The sequence below is a fragment of the Lissotriton helveticus genome, chromosome 9 (assembly GCF_964261635.1).
Source record: "Lissotriton helveticus chromosome 9, aLisHel1.1, whole genome shotgun sequence".
Taxonomy (NCBI): Eukaryota; Metazoa; Chordata; class Amphibia; order Caudata; family Salamandridae; genus Lissotriton; species Lissotriton helveticus.
The window spans coordinates 569,457,885-569,477,233 of NC_136070.1; the positions used below are offsets into that span (position 1 = coordinate 569,457,885).

General features: G+C 41.5%; 1 protein-coding gene across 2 annotated transcripts in view; it reads left to right on the top strand.

Annotated features, from left to right (window-relative positions):
• The window catches only part of STX5 (syntaxin 5), a 78,639-nt gene that overhangs the window by 34,570 nt on the left and 24,720 nt on the right, over positions 1 to 19,349 (top strand). For both annotated transcript variants that reach the window (XM_078660500.1, XM_078660501.1), the window contains exons 5-10: positions 289 to 359; positions 4,704 to 4,820; positions 4,904 to 4,960; positions 5,053 to 5,134; positions 9,925 to 10,025; positions 11,485 to 11,606. In XM_078660500.1, the coding sequence (XP_078516626.1) occupies positions 289 to 359; positions 4,704 to 4,820; positions 4,904 to 4,960; positions 5,053 to 5,134; positions 9,925 to 10,025; positions 11,485 to 11,606 (550 nt within the window). The remainder of the gene's footprint in view (positions 1 to 288; positions 360 to 4,703; positions 4,821 to 4,903; positions 4,961 to 5,052; positions 5,135 to 9,924; positions 10,026 to 11,484; positions 11,607 to 19,349) is intronic.

Below are 19,349 nucleotides of genomic sequence, written 5' to 3' on the forward strand. Positions count from 1 at the left end.
CAACAACAACAAAAAAGATTATGGTTGAGGATTTGAAGAAGGCAGTAGATTTGGTAAATAGAGTTTGGCCCTCCTAATCGGACTCTCAATAGAACACAAGCTGATTTGAGCGTAGAAAATGCAGAATGCGTGTCCATGACACACAGGAATGTAACACTCCTGTCCATTCAAAATCTGACTCCTAATCTCTCCCTTTCTCTGGCATGAAAAGTGCTCTTCTGTGGGTGATTGCTGCCCTTTCAAATCATTTTAAACCTTTAAAAATGTCTCTTCTTTTTATGTCTCCAGTGGCAAAGCGGAAATCCCTGTTCGACGATAAAGGCGTAGAGATCGAAGAGTTAACATACATCATCAAACAGGTTAGTAAAAGGCAGTGATGAGAGCAACAGTGTGTTCTACAAATCATGAGAGATGGTGGCCTTTGTGGCACAGCCTGGCAAAGAGCCTTATGCTGTGTATGTTCTCTAGACATGCTGTTTCCAAATAACTTCGCTTTTCCCCACTTTTGGTCCCTATTTTCTGTCACCCGTTAGCGGTCTTCTTGCATGACTCATGCTTTTCATCGTAGCCCTTGTTTGCGGAAAGCTGAATGCTCTCCGATCTGCCCGAGTAGTATTCCATGCCTTTATTACTCAGAATGCCAACAGAAAGGGTGTAAAGCTAAGAATTGTGGTAGTTTTCTGTGTATGACAGGTCAAGAAATTTCAATATGAGATTTCCTTTACATTATGAACATAAGAATATTTCCCTTTATTTGCAGTATCCAAAACCTAATTTTAAAAGTTAGCGATTTCCAATTAAAAAACATTTTTACTAGTAACTATACATATAAAATACTTGCTGCCTTTTAAAACAAGCCTTGGCATATCCAATAGGTCTCGCCTTTGGGACCTTATAAGTGTTTAGCCATGCAACAGTTGATGTTGTTGCACTAAGGATATTGTGCTGCATAACTAAATACATATATGGTCCCAAAAGCGAGACCTATTGGCATAGCCAATAGGTCTCGCCTATGGTTTTACTAATATGTTTAAGCTATGTTGTACTTTGCAGTTCTTGTTTTTTTTTTTTTTCCTTTGGCCTGCAGTAGTGTATGTGTTTAGCAAGTGTTGTTTGTAGAGGATGTGGAGTAACGGCTAGTGCACTGGACATTAAAGCTGGGGAACTGGGTTCAAGTCTCGGCGGAGGCTCTACATCCTATGATTCTGGTCAAATTTCTGTAATGTAAGAAGTACTTATGTAAAACGCTCTGATACACTCATTAGTGCCATATAAAAATGTTTAAATAAAGGAATGAACAGAGAATTCGAGAAGTGGGGAAAGAGAAAAGATGCACTCTGTAGAGTGTTTAAACAAAAAATCATGAGCCATAGGTGAATTAAATAAAGCTGAAATAAATAAAGCATGTTTGGATGTGAGGGCGATCTGGCTGGGGGAATGAGGTGACAGGCTTCTGTTTTTGATCTGCATTTCTCTAAAAACATAATTTACCAGAAATGTGCTAATGGTGGCTAAAAGCTGTTGGGGTAGCGCTTTGGTTTCCTTGACTGTTGCCGGTTAAAACGTTTGCTCAAATGAAGGAGCTTGGTCATGTAATCCCAATGCTCCCAAATATGTATTTTCTGCAACACTTGTCATCTTCCTGAAGCCTTCAAGAGTGTGTAAATGTGTGCCTGATATCTTCTGAGGGGGGAGGAGTTCTGATGCAGCTTCTGTGACCATCTTTGGCGTAAAATGCGCCCAGTGGCAGCTTTTAGACTGTAGATACTTTAGGCAGCGCGATGTACGTTCACCAGATTATGTATCCTTTGTATTGCATTTTTATATAGCACGAATGAAGGTCTCAGCCCTGAATCAACTGTTCTTTCCTCTTGGAGTCACAGGCAAAAAAGAGTGACTGACAGAATGGCAAAAACAAAATACAGGGGACAGGATGTGGAGTAATGGCTAGTGCCCGGACTTTAAAGCTGGGTAATCGGGTTTGAGTATCGGCGGAGGCTCTACATCCTGTGATTCTGGGCAAATTTCTGTAAAGGAACTAGTGCTCATGTAAAGCGCTTTGAAACCTTTGTTTAGGTTTTATATAAAGTACAAGGATTTGAAGGAGAAGTGCTTGCAGGTTCGTGAGGTGGGGGGAGCAAAAAGATGCACTCTTTAGTGTTTAAATAAAGCATGTTAGGATGTGAGGGCGATCTGGCTGTGGTTTATTGGGAGGGGGGTAAGAGGCGACCGGTGGAGTGAAAATTAAAACACTCTGTGGAATGCTGAAAGCAACAAGATTACCAGTCAATTTCCAGTGTAAATAAATACATACAAAAGAAAAGTACCATGCCTTTGAAGAACAAGCTTTTGACGTGAAATCAAAGGCGATGGACTGTATACATGAAACCAGACGCGCGGCCTTGAGATGCACTTTGTGGTGGGAGAGGGGGAGGAAGTTGCAGCGCGAGCAAGACAGAGAGACGGAGCGAGGCGCGCTCACGCTTGGGAGAGCGAGAGGAAAGCCAGATGGCGCCTCTTCTTGTAACTGTGTGCGTAACCGCGCACTCTATGCCACACAAAAAGCTGTGGTCGGCTTTTTAAAGCCCACTCACTAAATGTCGCGCCAGAGTAACGCATGCGCTGGCTCAGGCGAGACCTATTATTATTATTATATTATTATTAAAAAGGCTATCTGTGATGGACAATCAGTCCTATACAATACATTTGCCTGAGATAACCCATTCAACCACCTCTCTAGCACCCAACACCCTCAAAAAGAAGGAAAAGCTGCACATAGACATTACACTCTGTATTGGGACGGTGAAAGATGCCCTACCTGGCTCACAGGGAGTGAGTGCCCTTGCCTCAAGTTTATCATAGCTAGCTGTATAATTTCCCCCCCCTACCTCAGCACACACAACAATCCATGTTCTCATAAAGGCTTTGTATCATGGCGTTCAACTCAGAGGGGAGGGTCTTCATTTTGGAGGGGCACTCCAGCTGCACCCTCGTTTGCCAGTGCAACTAATGCTGTCTCTGCAGCCTGCATAAGACTGATATTAGTGGTGATACCAATTTTAGACCGCAGAACATGTCTTTTTATATGTTGCCTGCCAGGTTAGAGATCTACCAGCATTTCCCCCATGTTTTAAATTGTCTTCCAGTCCCCTGCAATTGGAGCATTGATTTATCCATGCCGTTCATGGATGCTATGTGTGTTGTCTGAGAAAGGAAAACGTGTTTGGAGTGTATGGTGTCTATAATTATGGCCTACGTGGCTACCATTTGCTAATGCAGAATACTGCTGCGACCTAGAGGGCGAGTTAAGGGAGAGACCAGGCAGCAGATGTAAATTGCTGGACTCAGACTCTCCACAAAGCTGTTTAGTGGGTTAAACCAAAGAGGGTTAGATCAGGAGATTTTTTACAGAGTCAAGTTAGTGACTGAAGCCAAGCCCTCTTTTCTCCAGTTTCGGGGCTGGTAATCTGGAAAACCATGAGTCCTACAGGAGGGTTTGCTTGGACCCTTCTTTCAGAGAAAGAGTTGGCCAACTGCTGAGGAAGAGCACTTGAGGTACCTTTGCAAGAAGAGATACTGCTTTGAAAGAGAGGGACTATGAAGGAGCCAGGTGGGACGAATTGGTGCCACTGCAGCATTGTGGAGACCTGCACCGCTGTGCTGTGGATGAGTGGAATATCTGGAATCACTCAAGGAGCAATGTCCTAGTTTCCACATGTGCTTTGTGCCACTTATGAGAAGTTTTATCTGCAATACTTCTGTTCTCGTTTTAGGATCTTTAAAGAGGGGTTCTTCATGTAAAAGCATTTCACATTGTTGAACTTCAATTGGCAATAAATACTGGCTCTTCTATGCATATTTATTAAACATGAATCTATCTAGGAATCTGGCCTGTGTGTGGAAGTTGTCTAATATTTTTAACTAAATAAATTATATCCCATTAGTAGAAAACTATGGTTAAAAGTAGATAACTATTCCTTAACACCTACCTTTCTCTCCCAAAATAAAAACACTACATAGTTAGTGGAACCATATTTTTCAAAACATTCCTCAATCTTAATTTTGGTAATAGCTAGCTTAATATAATTTGCAATAACAAGTAATGCCATGAGTTTATTACTTGTAACATGGAGAAGATCTTTTTGTGTGAATTGTTACTTCACTGCTATTGGTATGCCACAGGTACATGGGAGATATCCTTGATTGGTGCAACTTTGACAAAACACAGCTGGTTGTAGTAATCCAGATTAGTGAATGGATTAGTCACCTATAATTCACCTCCCATGTGTAATTGAGAATGACCATCCAGTGCCAAAAGAAGTGGCTGTTTATACCCGTGAGTGATCACATAACTAGTCTGTACTCTGCACCCCACGCAGACGTTACTTAAGCTGTAAGCAGGTGAACAGCTCAACACAAGGCACAGTTATCAACAAGGGCCTCTCACATTGACTGCTCCAGCTTATCATTCTGCTGTGATGTACCCTAGTACACCTCCAATAGATCACGTTATCATCTGAAATTATTGAACATGTTTTATAATACAGTTGCAAGCTAAAATGTAATGGCTACTCCCCCTCTTAGCAAGTGTTGGCCTTGGCAGCTGTTACCATGTGCACATGACTGCTTGACAGATGTGTGTGATGATAGATTGGTGGCCACTAGAAGCTGCATGGTAAACCTGAAATCTTTCTCTCCCTCAGGACATAGGCAGTCTGAATAAACAAATTGCGCAACTACAGGACTTTGTGCGAGCCAAGGCCAGTCAAAATGGGCGACATGTCCAGACGCATTCCAACACCATTGTTGTTTCTCTTCAGGTGAGCAGCCAGCAGTGTTATCTGGGTGTTATGTTGCCCCTTTTCTACTTATTTTAATGCTGCTTCCTTCTCTTTCCTTTCAGTCTAAGCTTGCCTCCATGTCCAACGACTTCAAGTCTGTCCTGGAAGTGCGAACTGAGGTGAGTATTGGTGGCTGGTAGGAGTATGGTCACTGACTTGGCCCCAGTGTGGCAGAGATAAGAAATTGTATTCTACCTTTCTCTTCCTGCAGAACCTAAAGCAGCAACGGAGTCGCCGAGAGCAGTTTTCCAGGACCCCAGTTTCTGGGCGGCCTCTTGCCACCAACAACATTGGTATGTGATGGCTACTTATTTTTGATTCTTATCACTCAAATGCCGTGGTTTTGCCTTCCAAACTACAATGTAAAATGAGTGTCCATGGATTGGAGTAGTATTGCTACAGGCCATAGGTTTGTCTGTCTAGCTTCTGACAACCAGCTGCTACTGGGAGAGAGTCGTTTGGCTGTCTAGGATAAACTGCTCCTGGTGTCACGACTTCTGCACCTTGGTCTTAAAGTACCATTCACTGTTTCTATTACTTTACATGTACTGTATTTTCCACAACTTATTTCCTAACCCATTGCTTTTATCACTTGCCATCAACCTCTGGTGCAGGGGAGCTTGTGTCAACTCGCCTCCGAACCAATGTTTTAGATTTGAGGGATTTGTTAATGTATATTCATGTATTCTCAAGTGAAACACAAGTTTGTTCTGTTGGGGTCAGTGCTGGCCAAGCGACACCTTGCCATCCACTGGACATATACCAGTCCCCCTGAGCTGGACCGATGACTGGCGGACCTATGGGAGTAGGTAATTGCGGAGGGGAGAAGGTTATGACTAGTGCTTATGGATGAGAATGCAGAGAGAGACATGGAGATACGGATGGGGGATGAATGTTAGTGTTGGGAGGCTGAGGGACCCCGGGCTACTGATAATCCTGTTCATACCCCGGACGAGAATTCGTAGGTGGGCGCTGTAGACACATGGAGATGTTCCCTGGGGGCATTTTTAGATTGTCTCCCTGCATGTATGTGGCTATAGGAGAATTACATGGCAACCACCGTGGGATGGGATATGATGGTCTTTGGGGCTTTTTTGCCCACCAGTCCCCCATCTCTAATGCTGGTGATTTTTTTCTCGACCCCCTTGTGTTTACAGCGCTCAGCTCCCTCCCTTCACCTCCTGAGGACAGGCTATGGTCCCACAATGATTATATGCTGTTGTTTTTTTGGGGGGGGGGGGTGTTAGTGTTGCTAGATTCCATTTGTTTTCTTATTAGTTGATCAGGAAAACTGTAGGCATGGTCTCGCTCTTGTTAGTCTCCTGAGGCTGTGTGTCGGACATGCTGGGGCCCTGTACAGGGTCCCCAACCCTCCACTTTGGATAATTGTTCACACAGTTTAATTTTGATCGGGGATTGTATTGGACTGAAATGTCTATTATTTGTGATACCTACCGACGTAGATACTGCACTGTCCTGATGTATGTTATCCCACTGCTAATAAACACTAGTTTAAAAAATGATCGTAATCTCAAGTGCAACACCATAATGAGAAGTGCAACACCATAATGAATGATTCTCCCAAACTAGAAGAGCTACAACTAGAAATATGGTACTGTGTGCTTTATCATTAACACTTTCACTACCAAAATGTTTGTGCACCTCTGTGCCTGACGTTTTTTCAAACAACGCTGTGTTCGATTTGTTTCAAACACATGAACCTTTGTGCGCCCATACAAACAGTTTTACCCCCCCTCCCCCCCAACACTTGCACCACTATTTTTCCATATTTACCTCGCATCAATATTTTATTGCAGCCTGAAGATATAATAACAAATGGAGAGATTTAATTTTTTTAACACATTTGTTTAATATTATTAGTATTCATATTTTGAAGCATTTTAAAATAGACAAACTTAAATCCCTGAATGCTAATCAAGGAAATATTGCCTTGTGTGCTTGGAATCTGGCGATATGTATTCCACAAAATCCTTTTTCAAAGTGCATAAACTCCACCCATTACCACCAGGATAAATATGTGTTTGTCAACAAGACTTAGAAAAAAGACTATTTTACATGTAAAAGGTGTTCTATAAAACCTCAAGTGCAAAGTTGAAAACAATTCAAGCAGTAGATAAAAAGGAACAAATCCTTTTTCCTATAATTTCTCAATGGAGGGCAAATAATAAAAAATGTATAAGAATAATTTATCCGAATTCATAATTATCAACTTGTAGAGCAACCCTCTACATTGAAAGTATGCACTATCCCTCTTTTATGAATCAAAGGAGGAAAGAGTTCACTGATGGAATATTGGGTCTGAACATGGAAGCAGGCCGAACAGATTGAATATATCTCAATCTGATAGAAAGACAATTAAGTGCATGTGCCCAAAGGTTACATAAATAAGCAGCAACAACTTCTAAATTCATAGCCTAAAAAGTATTCGTAAAATCCCCAAATCAGCTAAAGTAAAAATCGATGCTAAAGCCAAATCTTATTTCAATTATTGCCATGTGGCATATTGCCCTGCCTTTCAAGGTAAAAACACAATCACCCTATATTACACAATCAATATTTTCCAGATCAACATGACCATACAAGTGTTCTTCTTCATGCAGTTAAATATCAGGGCGGAAACCATTTTAACCCACCTGGACCTCCATCTCCTCATCCTTATTCAATCCTGCTGGTGTTTTAGTATGCAGGTCCATGATATACAGGATTCCATACTTCTCTGTTGGGTCACCGTATTCCCTCCCCACATGCAGTCTTGCATGTATTTGAGGGAGTCCCTTAGGGTGGCACAAATCATGCTGCAGCTCTCAGGGACCCCCTTTAGCACCTCAGGCCCTAGGTACCAGGGGTACCATTTACTAAGGACCTGCAGGGTGTGCTAAAGGTATTCCCAATTAGGAGAAACACTTGATCATTTTTAGGGGAAGGACACTGTTACTGGGTACCTGATGAGCAGGAACCCAGTACATTTCAGTCAAAGTTGCATCAAATACCAGACAAAAGTGTGTGCGTGTGTGTGTGTGTGGAGTAGGGGGGGGAGGAGGAGGGGGGGAGTTTGTACTGCAACATGGACCCAGCTCCCTACAGCGAACAAAAGCTAGATGGGTGCTCAACATTATACAGAATGATTATTCTCTCGAACTCAAAAGGTCACCAAAATATTAAACTACAAAAACCTTCTATGCCTATTTGGAAATACAGTGAATATGATGCCCATGTCACCAAAGTGCAAATGAAGTTACTCCTGCTGCTTTCTGGTGACAAAGATAGTACCGCCCTTATTGGATCTCCGCACTACTTACGAAAGGGCTAAGGAGGAAATGTTACTTTCAATTTTGCGTCATTGATATCTTTCCCTGAGGTTTTAAACATATAAAATCCCCGCAAGTTGACTGGAATTTTCTAGAATTTATCTTTTGTATGAAGCAAGTATCCTCATTCGTATTTTAAAATGGAGGTAAAGGCTGCAGTTTTCTAAAATTCAGACCCAGTTTCTTCTTCCCACAGGAGGGTTACTTTAAAAAAAGTGAAGGCTTTTGAGGAGAAAATCACTTCTAAGGGGCAAAAAACTGAAGGGAAAAACCTCTAGAACAGTTAAGGTGTTGAATGAAGTCTGTCTGAAATTCACCCAAAAAAATAGGGCAAAAAAACACTGAAGTGTCCTGAGATCCACTCAGCAAGAACCAGAAAAACAAACCGAGGCTGTGAGGCAAACTGCCAGTACTGCGAATGCAGAAAGATTGAGTCTGCTGGCTCCTTCAGGTAGCAGTGCATGTTTTTCAACCTTGTGCACTTTCTAGCTTGATTATTCCTTCATATTCCTCTCTGGGTGTCGTGTATGTGTTTCTAAGGTCAAATATAATACTTCATCACAGGTTTTGCTAAATGCTGATATGCTGCGTTTTGTATAATATAATTTCCAAGAGCAAAATAAAAAAAACAGAATAGGCTGGACTGCATTCTACGGAAGTTGAACATTCATTTTGCAAAATGGCTTCCTTTTACCTCCAATTCAAGATGTAAGTAATGCTTTTCCTTTATTAAATGAAAAGTATTCCTGGGTCCACGCATGAAGGTGGGATAGGCAGATGAACAGCATTGATGTTTGGCATTACCTCATGCTTTATCTCGACGAAAGAGCTGCAGTCCAGTGCCCGGCTCCCTTACAGGGTAAAGATACAGAAAAACCCTCCTCTCAACACCCGTATTCCCCTCGTGCATCCCTTAATACTTTGTTCTGCAGTGGAAACTACTTCCCTAGTATTCCACCAGAGTCATTCAGTATTTGTGGAAATTGTGGCATATGTCATGGAGATTTGACACATGACTTTGTGGATTATTGTGCAAACATTACAGCCTTGGTACTTCATCGTGGGGCAAAGATAGCTCTGCCAAGAGGCTTGACAAACTTTTTTTCTCAGGTTTCAGGCTGAAAGGTGCAGGTTATTACCCAGCCATTTAATTTATCTCTTGTTATGGAACCTGTATACAGGATGAACTCCTATGGAACGGATGACAAATCCATATGGTGACTTTGTTCCTAAAGCTCCAAGGATGTTTCCTACTCTCAGTACTTCTAGCATTACATTCTGACATCGTCCAAAACTAGCACGCTGATTGGCTACTTTTCAGAAACGGTAACTGGCAAGCATTTGTGGGAAAAGCGCATGACCTCCTATAACGTGGTTCAGGTTGTGCAAATGTCTGATTTGAGCAAAATTTTATGAAGCAGTTAATGGTCCTGCTTGTAGGTAGCAAATTATACGTAAGTTGGAGTAGAAGAGACCATCAGTACCAGGAGCAACAGCCGCCATAAATGCAACTTTATTCTTCTTTGCCCAGAACCAAACTGTCAGTGCCAGTTCTTCCAAAGTTCCAAGTTTGCCGGTTGACATAAATATGTTAAGCAGTTGTGAAGCTGAAAAAGACTGACTTGTAAGTCAACAACGAGCGCAGTCATCTGAGCATCTATAACATACTGGTCTATGGCGTCCTGTTTCCTGCACTTTTATGCCTTCTTGTCCCTAATACGCCAACTTCTAAACTCTCTAATTCTCTCACACAGGTGGCTCTGTACTGCTCCAAGATGACGCTCGACGATCGGGTGAAGTCATGATCGACATGGATTCTAGAATGAGCCAACAGTTACAACTGATAGACGAACAGGTAAGTTGATGTGGGTCATATACAGTAGGTTCACCCAGTAAAGGTATTTTTGAGTACGATCTCTGGCAAACAAGTGAAAAGAATATAGACCAAATGAAGGGGGGATTTTCAAAGCTTATTCCTGCTCCACTATAAATGTCTCTGTAAACTTTTCCCTTTCAGATTCTTTAACATAACGATTATCGAGTGTCCATCAAGCTGCTCAGTTTCAGCATTTGCCATCCCTCCACAGAGTGCCCCTAACATTATGGAAGATTGACAGAAAAAATACCCTTCACTCACTTTAGGCCCAACCATCTCTGTGCACATATCACAATACACTAGTTCATGTCTGCTGGCTATACATATTACAAAAAGTGCATAATTTTCAACCGCCTTCAAACAGCGTTTTTCAAAAAGCTCATCAAAAAGGTCTGTAACTAATTAGTCATGTGGATCAGGAGCTCAACTTTAAACATCATGCTAATCAAGTGGTGAGCTCCTGTTTCCATGTAATTGGGCTTCTCCGACGGGTATTCCCCCTGCTACCTGATACCACCAGGAAAACACTAGTTCAGTCGCTCGTGTTGAGTAGACTGGATTATTGTAATGGTTTGCTGCTAGCCGCAAATGAGGGGATCACTGCCAGACTGCAAGTGGTGCAGAACACGGCTGCCCGCCTTGTTCTCAATGCCCCGGCTCGTACTCCCTCTAAACCACTACTAAATAAACTCCACTGGCTCACAGTGAAACAGAGTGTTGTTTAAAACTTGTTGCATCATCCACAAGTGCATCACTGGTAATGGTCCTCATTACCTAACACAAAAATGTAGTCCTTACATCCCCTCAAGATCTCTGAAATCTGGAGATCGTGAATTGTTAGTTGTCCCCAGGTTCTGGAAGACAAGACAAGGGGGAAGGGCGCTATCGGTAGCAGGCCCGAAGTTTTGGAATGAACTTCCTTATGAACTCAGATCATGTAAGGAACTCTTTCCCTTTAGGAAAAAATTAAAAACTTTCCTGTTTAATTACTAGCTCTGGTTGGACAATTAATAAATTATAGGATAGGCTTTTTTGCTCTGAGATGCTGCCAATGGCGCGGAGATACTCCTTTGGTAGTCGATTCCCAGCGCGGTACAAGTGTGCAAATAAATAAATAAATGTGTAGTTGGAGACTTTTCGTAAAAAAGGAATCCTGGTATATGAGTCAATTTCAATTGCTTTAATAAGTTTTAGACTTCATGACCTTCTTGAATGATGTAGAGTTTCCGAGCAGCGCTGGCGCATCATAACAGAAAAGTGAAAGGCAGCTGGACTGTTTTTTCCTGCCTGCCTTTGTAGAGCTGGATATTTTTTCATGGGAGATTCATATGATGTCTGGCTACAGGTGTTTGGGAAGTTCAATATCATGTGGAACTGTTTTGCAATTGTTTTGAAAAGAAGAATTAGTTTGGTGATTGTTCTGTTCCTCTCCAACTAGGACTCGTATATCCAAAGCAGAGCAGATACTATGCAGAATATAGAGTCTACCATCGTAGAGCTGGGTTCCATCTTTCAGCAGCTGGCACACATGGTGAAGGAACAGGAAGAAACCATTCAGCGGTAAGATTACTTCAATCAAAAATTCTCCATGGCTCTTGCTTTTATCAGTTGTCAGGGTGCAGGTAACACAACTAAGATGGAGAGTAGTTTTACATTTGAGAGGATGGATTTGACTCCGTTCTCACCGGCTCTTGATGATGACTGGGAAGAGAGGTGGTTGGGTCCGTGTTCAAGCCTGGTGGTGGTATTTTCTTAAAGCCCCCTTCCTCTCTTATGCAAGTCCTCTTTTATGAATCTCTGTGATGCCTTTTCTTGGGCTTTAGATCAGTGAATGATTCCTGGATTGTATCCTGCATGGTTATAGTCATTTATCGCTTGTGTGTCCAAGGGTCACATTATTGAAGCATTTTCATCATATTATCCCCTCCATAATTTTACAAAAAAAATTCATAATAGACATTAGAAATATTGTTAATGACCACTACCCCCCTCCCCTCCCATGCTTGAGTATCTACATAAGCAAAACAACAATTAGAAAATAATAACACGGTACATGAAACCTGACTTTTTTTGTGTCCAAATTATAGTAAACATAATATGCATTTTCTTGATTAAATTGCAAACGGATTAAATTATATAATTATCCAACCGGATTCTGTATCCAACATGTCAGTGGGTCCCAAATTTTCAACCCAGTCTTTTGTTTCTTTCTACCTTTCTTTCGGTATATAGCCGTTTCTAGATTATATGTGGCCAAGAGTCTGGCCCGCCATTGTTCCAAAGCTGGAGGGTTGTGGTCTAGCCATGCTGAAGCCAAACATAATCTAAATACAGCAGCAGAAATAAAAATAAGCCCTTGCGTTTCCTTTGGCCGTGTATCTCCATCTAGACCAAGTATTAATTCTGCCGTCGTTATTTCGAATTGCATGTTAAAAATTTTGGATAGAAAGGTGGAAATTTCCCTACGTATTGTACCCAATGTGACACATGTTGCGAATATGTGTACGATATCTGCCTCGTGCTGCTTACAACGAGGGCATTCTGTGGCTCTGCCCGACCCCCATTTGGCGATCTTGTTCGGGGTATAATATAACTGGAAGAAAGTTTTATAATATTGGGCTTGGAGGTTGGCCGACATTAGCCATAATTGAAATGCCTTAAGTGATTTCTCACAGGTATCTTGTATCACGTCTAATTTTTCGTGCCAATTTGATATATATTTTGCGAGATCATCTGGTAGAGCAGATATGAGGTTGTTATATATACCACCAATTCTTATTGTATGGGTACCAATTATTGTGTCTAAGTAAATTTTTCTAAATTTGGCCGGGCCTCCCCCTTTCTTTATTAAGAAATCTCTAATTTGTAAAAATTGTAAAAAATCTGATTGGCTTAACCAAATTCTGATTTCAGTTCATCAAATGATTTGAATCCAATATTGGAGTAAAAGTTACCACACTGGGTGACCCCCGCCCTTTGCCACCTTATCATACACGTATCGTTAAATGTGTCTGGTAGATTGGTATTTGCCACTAGCATTGTGTAGTAAGAAAATCTCCCAATCCCACACAGCTTTCGAACGTTGTTCCAGGCTGAGTATACACCCCGTAGGGTTTTAAATCGTACTTTTTTGTATTAGCAATTGTAAGTTAATCGCCAGAGATGTACTCTTGTTTCATTACCTAATATTAAACCCTGTGGTGTCGGGATCGTTCCTTCGCATTCTGCACGGTTATACGAGGTCAGAAGTATTTTGCTATACTGTGTGATCGTGGCCCACCAATATATTTTAAAGTTCGGTAGTGAGAGGCCGCCTCTGTCTTTCGGGAGTGCAATATATCGGAGTGCTCTACGTGTTTTTTATAATTCCATATAAACTGTGAAAATAGGTTATCTATGTCATGGAATATTTGTGTTGTAAAATCTAAGCAAATGGTCCGGAAAAAATATAGAAATTTTGGGAGATATAGCATTTTGATGACATTGCATCTTCACACTAAAGTCAGATGAAGATTGTGAATTCTCCGGAGGTTTTTGCTTGTTTGGTTTATGAGGGGTTCCAGGTTAATTTTGACCAGATTGTCTAGGTCTGATGTTATTTTTACTCCTAGATATATGGCGTTGGTAACTACCCGATCATCAAGGTATGTGATCTTATTATTGACAACTATCTGGGTTTTTCCCTGATTAAGTTTGTATCCTGAGACCTCCTCGAATTGTTTGGCATCTTCTTCCATCGCTTTCACTGCTGCGTTAGGGTCTCCGGTAACTATTGCAATGTCGTCCGCATAGGCTAGCGTCTTAGTATTACCATTAATAGTTTTGATTGGTGATATTGCCAAGTTGGATTCTAGTTGGAGAATGAAAGGATTAATGAAGATAGCGAACAATAAGGGAGAGCACGGACAACCCTGTCTTGTCCCTCTGGTAATTTTAATGCTCACTGTCATCTTTCCGTTTATTGCGAAAACCGCTTCAGGGTTTGTGTATAACATACGGGTTGCTTTGATGAATCGGTTACCGATACCGCACTTCAATATTGCAGTCCACAGATATTGCCAGGAGACCCTATCGAAGGCCTTCTCTGCATCGAACAGTATTAGGGCCATAGGGTCTCCTGCCACTTCTGTAATGTCAAAGAGTGTGATGACCCTCTGAACGTGATCAGTGGTTGATCGGCCCGGAATGAAGCCGTGTTGTCGTGGGGAGGTAATTTTGTGTATATATTGCGCCAGTCTTGTTGCCAGTAATTTCGAGTATAATTTAGAGTCGCAGTTAATTAATGTGATGGGGCGATAGGATCCCAATTGTGCATGGTCTTTGGTTTTTTTGGGAAAACTACAATTTTAGCCCTGGCCCATGAGCCTGGTGGTTGCCCCCCATTAAAAATATGCGTCATTAAAGTTGTTAAAATTTCCTTCAATGGTTTATAACATTTTGTATAGAATTCGCCGGGGATCCCGTCCAGCCCGGCCGGCTCCAAGGGTCACATTACTAATGCACTCCATTTGGTCAACTAAATTATTTTTTGGCACCCAGTTCGATCAGCCTTCCTGCATTCGTTCTTCCATCTAGACTCCAAGAAAACCTGTGCAGCAACATCAAAGACACCAGGTCAGGAGTGGACTATCTGTGGTTGTCACTATCTCTCTCCAGACTTAATATATCTGGGAAGCCTACAGAGTTGCCTTGCTCCTGTGGTGTGATGAAATAAGGAAGGTCCATTTCCGGCTGAATAGCTAAGTTGCATTTGCCAGAAGGGAACTGATCAATGGGAATGTTGCCCAAAGTCTTGGATGAGTGAAAGACCTGCCTGAGGACAACTTAAGGAGTGGGGCTGCCCACAAGGCATGAGGTAGCCTAACTTTGTTAATTCATTATAGTTATTTGGATCTGCTCAGTCACTTCAAATATGGTGAATGGTGAGCACTGCCCCAGACCCATCCCATAGACACATTTTTAGACTAAAAACATCCCTTTATATGATGTAGCATGTAAAGTCTGTAAAATAGCAGCAGTGAATAAATATGTTTGTAACACCTTGGTATTTTTTATCATTTCAACACAGCCCAGTGTCCTCAAGCAACCCCCTGTAGACACATTGGACTGCAAATTTTATTTTGCGTAGTGTAAGGTCAGACACAGGGCACAACTTGCACTGAAGTCGGTAATAATAACTAGGTAACATAATCATATAAAGACAATTGCTCAAGTAGCACAGTCTGTTTCTTGTTTCTTTAATACAGTCCACCTGTGAATTAAATGACCGCGTAATACATACTTGAGATCAGATAACTACCTTAAGCTAGATCTAACATGAGATGAGTAGTCAATATATGTCTAGTGACATATGTATAAGGCATGGATTATGTCTAATACTACTTCCGTCACTTATTAACCCCTAGAAGCTTTATGAACGACCTACAGATATGAGAGCCGGCATCAACAGTATTTCTACCTGTTGGGACAAAAGCTGTTTTCTTGATTAAGACATGTAAGAGCTCTGCTTTGCTGTTGAGGAGGCACCCAAAAATTATCCCCTCTTAGTTAACCCTGTGTATGGACTGAAATTGGTGGCAGCTCAATTCTCAGTCTGGGGGTACAGGATTTTGTACCTGTATCTTTTTGGTGAATTACTTATCTACTCACTGAGGTAAAATGTATTGAAGTCTCCTTCACCTTGGGGCCCTTGGCTTTGGTGATATCTGGAACATGCATGGTAGATAACTCTGTGCTTGGTGGTGGTTTTGGGCAGATTTTGTATGTACGTTTGGTGTGTGTATTCATATTTGTAATGCAAATGGTGACGTATAATGCACAATGGAGATGGAGGAAAGTAAAGATCTTTATTGAAACCTACTCAATAGGGCAAAACTTTGACTGCAGTATCTTTTCACCAACTGCGTTCCACCTTTATAAACTGCCCCACTTTTGAGAATATTTGCCCATGGAATATACAAATGCACTTAAGATAATAAGATTCCAAACACAGAACAGAGCAATTCTTTACATGCTCTGTGTATAGGCTGCACAAGATGATATTGGGCCACAATACTTCTGCACTCAAACTAAATGACTTCTAATCCATGCTAACACATGATTCTCTTAGAGCAGAAAGATTGAGCAGGCAAGGCTTACTTCAGATGGGTGTGCGTGGTTAGAACTATGTCACAAAAATTACAGATAACACTTTCAGTTTCCAAACATGATAAAAGAACAAGTTACTTATCTTTGGCGATGCCTTATCTGGTAGAGACTACATCTAGCCGGCGATACCTTTTGAATTTCCCCCAGGTGTCAGACTGAAGCCAAAAGATTTTTCGTGATCAGTACCCCTGTGCGACGGTAGGTAGCGTTGATCGACTCCCTGCACTTCGGCGGTGTCATATACTAGGCATCCTGACGTCAGTTACTTTTCACAAGTTTCTACCCCAGAAGCGCGGACCTATGAAGAACACTTACCACAAGTGTGTAAAACTAGGGTCCTGAAAAGGCTCAACCTTGTCCCGTAAACCGCAGATTGCACAGATGGCAGGCAGGACGGAAATGTGAAAAACCCGCCTATGACCAGCCCGCTAAACCTACATTCCGGGGTCCAATGACATATACTATCCTCTATTACCCCTTTGTTCATTGTACAAACTATCAACTTTGTAAAAGTTATGCCATTATTAAGAGACCTGAGAGTGACCGCGACCCTCAAAAGGCAAACTGAAGAAGCTCAAATGGAACAGCACTCTGACTGCAATCTCTTTGCTCATCTTTTAAAAATGAGCATCCCAATTCCTGTAATGGTGTCGACTTAATGAACACCTGGCAGTAAACATTAGATTCCCTACTGTCTGTTCTGAAGACAGTTATCAACTGTACGACGAAATATGCAGCATTCGTCTGTTATCCAACAACTAAGCAAGGCAAAAAGGGACTATCGTAAGACACTGCAACACTCTTGAAGTAAAACAGGGCAGCCAAGAAAACACCTGCGCCAAATTGTTACCCGCCATCTCGTCTAGAAATGAAATAGCCTTTTGGACATTGGTCGGTAACGGCTCAGGGTCATATCAGCAGCCGGGTGACCTGTTTAGATCAAATGACAAGTGGGAAACACATATCAAGTCCCTATATAAATCAGTTATCATCGACTCATTCAAATCTCCACAAGACTTTACAACATATCCTAACATCACTAAGGAGGAAACACTAAAATTAATAAGCTCTCGCTCTTCTAAAGTGGCCAGCCCAAACGGCATATCAATAGATCTGGTCAAATGTAGATGTTTCCTTTTGGAGTACACTTCTGGAACAGCTGTTTTTTCATGTAATCAAGCCTGGGCAACCTCCATCCTCTTAGAAAGGAGCAGTAGCTCATCCAATTTACAAGAGGAGCCCTAAGCAAGACCCAACCAGCTACAGATTATTATCACTCTTAGACCTTGAAGGAAAGCTATTTGCCTAGCACCTTTTAAATGAACTCAAGAAGTGGGCCGAGGGGCAGCTGTTAATACCTTTCGCACAAACTGGATTCTGCACTGGTTGTTCTACAGTGGACATTACAGCACTGACTTTACTTGCAAAAAATCACTAACCAAGAAATAGTTATATGCCTGTTTTGTGGATAACTCCATGGCATTCGACAAAGTAAATCAGTAACGGTTATGGGCTAAGCTCATGCATGAAGTTGAAAATCGATCCTGGTTTGTTGCATTTTCTGTTGAACTGCATGCTGACACATGGCTGCAGTTAAAGTTATCCACCGACAATACCTTGACTCCTAAATTCCACACTGAGTGGCCTCAAACAAGGCTGTATTCTGGCCCCATTATTTTCCTTGTATAACGTCTGTTTAACTTGAGTCACTTGAGTCAGAACAGGGCTCTCCCCCCAAAATGGCTACATCATCAATTACACCACTTGAACAAATTCAACTGGAAGAACAGACTAATCGCTAACCAGTCAAAAACTAAGATAGTTACTTTTGAAAAGAAATATAAGCTAGCGGGGTGGACTCTAGTAAATGCTAAGATCTATATTGTCAAACAATATGAATTTCTTGGGGTGACAGTTGACAGTAAAATATCATGGTCTAACCACCTAGCCATCCGAAAGCTCAAGTCATCCCTCATCACTAAATATATCATAAGATTTGCAAATGTGTTTTGCGGGAAAGCAATCAAGCCATCATTGTAAACCTACAACTTATTCCGTATCCGCTATATACATCTCCTGTGCTAAATTAAAAGACTATTGCCAGTCTTGAAAAAAGTTATGCAACATGTATGTAATCTTCATCTCCGCACAGCTACCGCTCATTGTGTCATCAGGCTAGAATTAAATATAAAATCTTTAACATCACTTCATTACAGAAGCACCGTGAATTACTTTTGTGACTGTGCAAGAGTGGATCCACCATCATAAAAATTCTTAATCCATCGGGAAGCAAGAAAAACTACAGACAAGAACTTGGAGGTGCATGCCTTGCCTTCAAATCTAGAAATCTACAAACTACCCGACATAAAGGCACTGACACAGTTAAATTGACTGTCCCAGATAAATCTATTCCGTGGAACTTTCTCTCTTAGACAGAGAGACTGACTTGGCTCAGGACAAACAACATAAGGGCATGGACTTAGCCTTTGATAAAAATTTCTCTGCAGAGGCAAGAGTATCTCAGGTCAAATTTGCCTGGGTATGATGAAACGAAATTTTTAAGGTTCATATTGTTTTATGTCCCGATCTCTGAATTAGAGGGGAAATGGTACTCCGTATTCAAAGACAATACCGTCTGTCGACGTTGTGGCCACACAACTTAATACCTTTTGCACATTCTATGTATTTGCCCCAAACTCTTGTATTTAATGAAAAAGTAATTGTGATTTGTGACCTATTTTAATAAGGCCAAATTGCAGGGAACTGTGGAGGCAGTTAGATGCTGTTTTAGTGTTGGGGAAGAAATTACTAGGCAAGGCTTACACAGCATTAGCATTATTATTTCAGCACTTATTCTATACCCTAATTTGATTATATCTGTATCGAGGCTCACACATGTTGCTTTTACACATAGATTTTAAATGACATGTTTTTGCACATTTTTGTGTATTTACACTAAATCGCAGGTTCAAGAAAAAAAATCTCCCTTAGATTCCTTAACCCCTTCCATGCTGATGACGAGCTCAGCTCGTCATCAGCGTTACCTACTGTGTGCTGATGACGAGCTGAGCTCGTCATGTAGCGCGGTAATTCGCAAATTGCCACATACCGCGGGAAAAACGGCCGCACGCATGCAGTTAAGGGCCAAGTAAGATC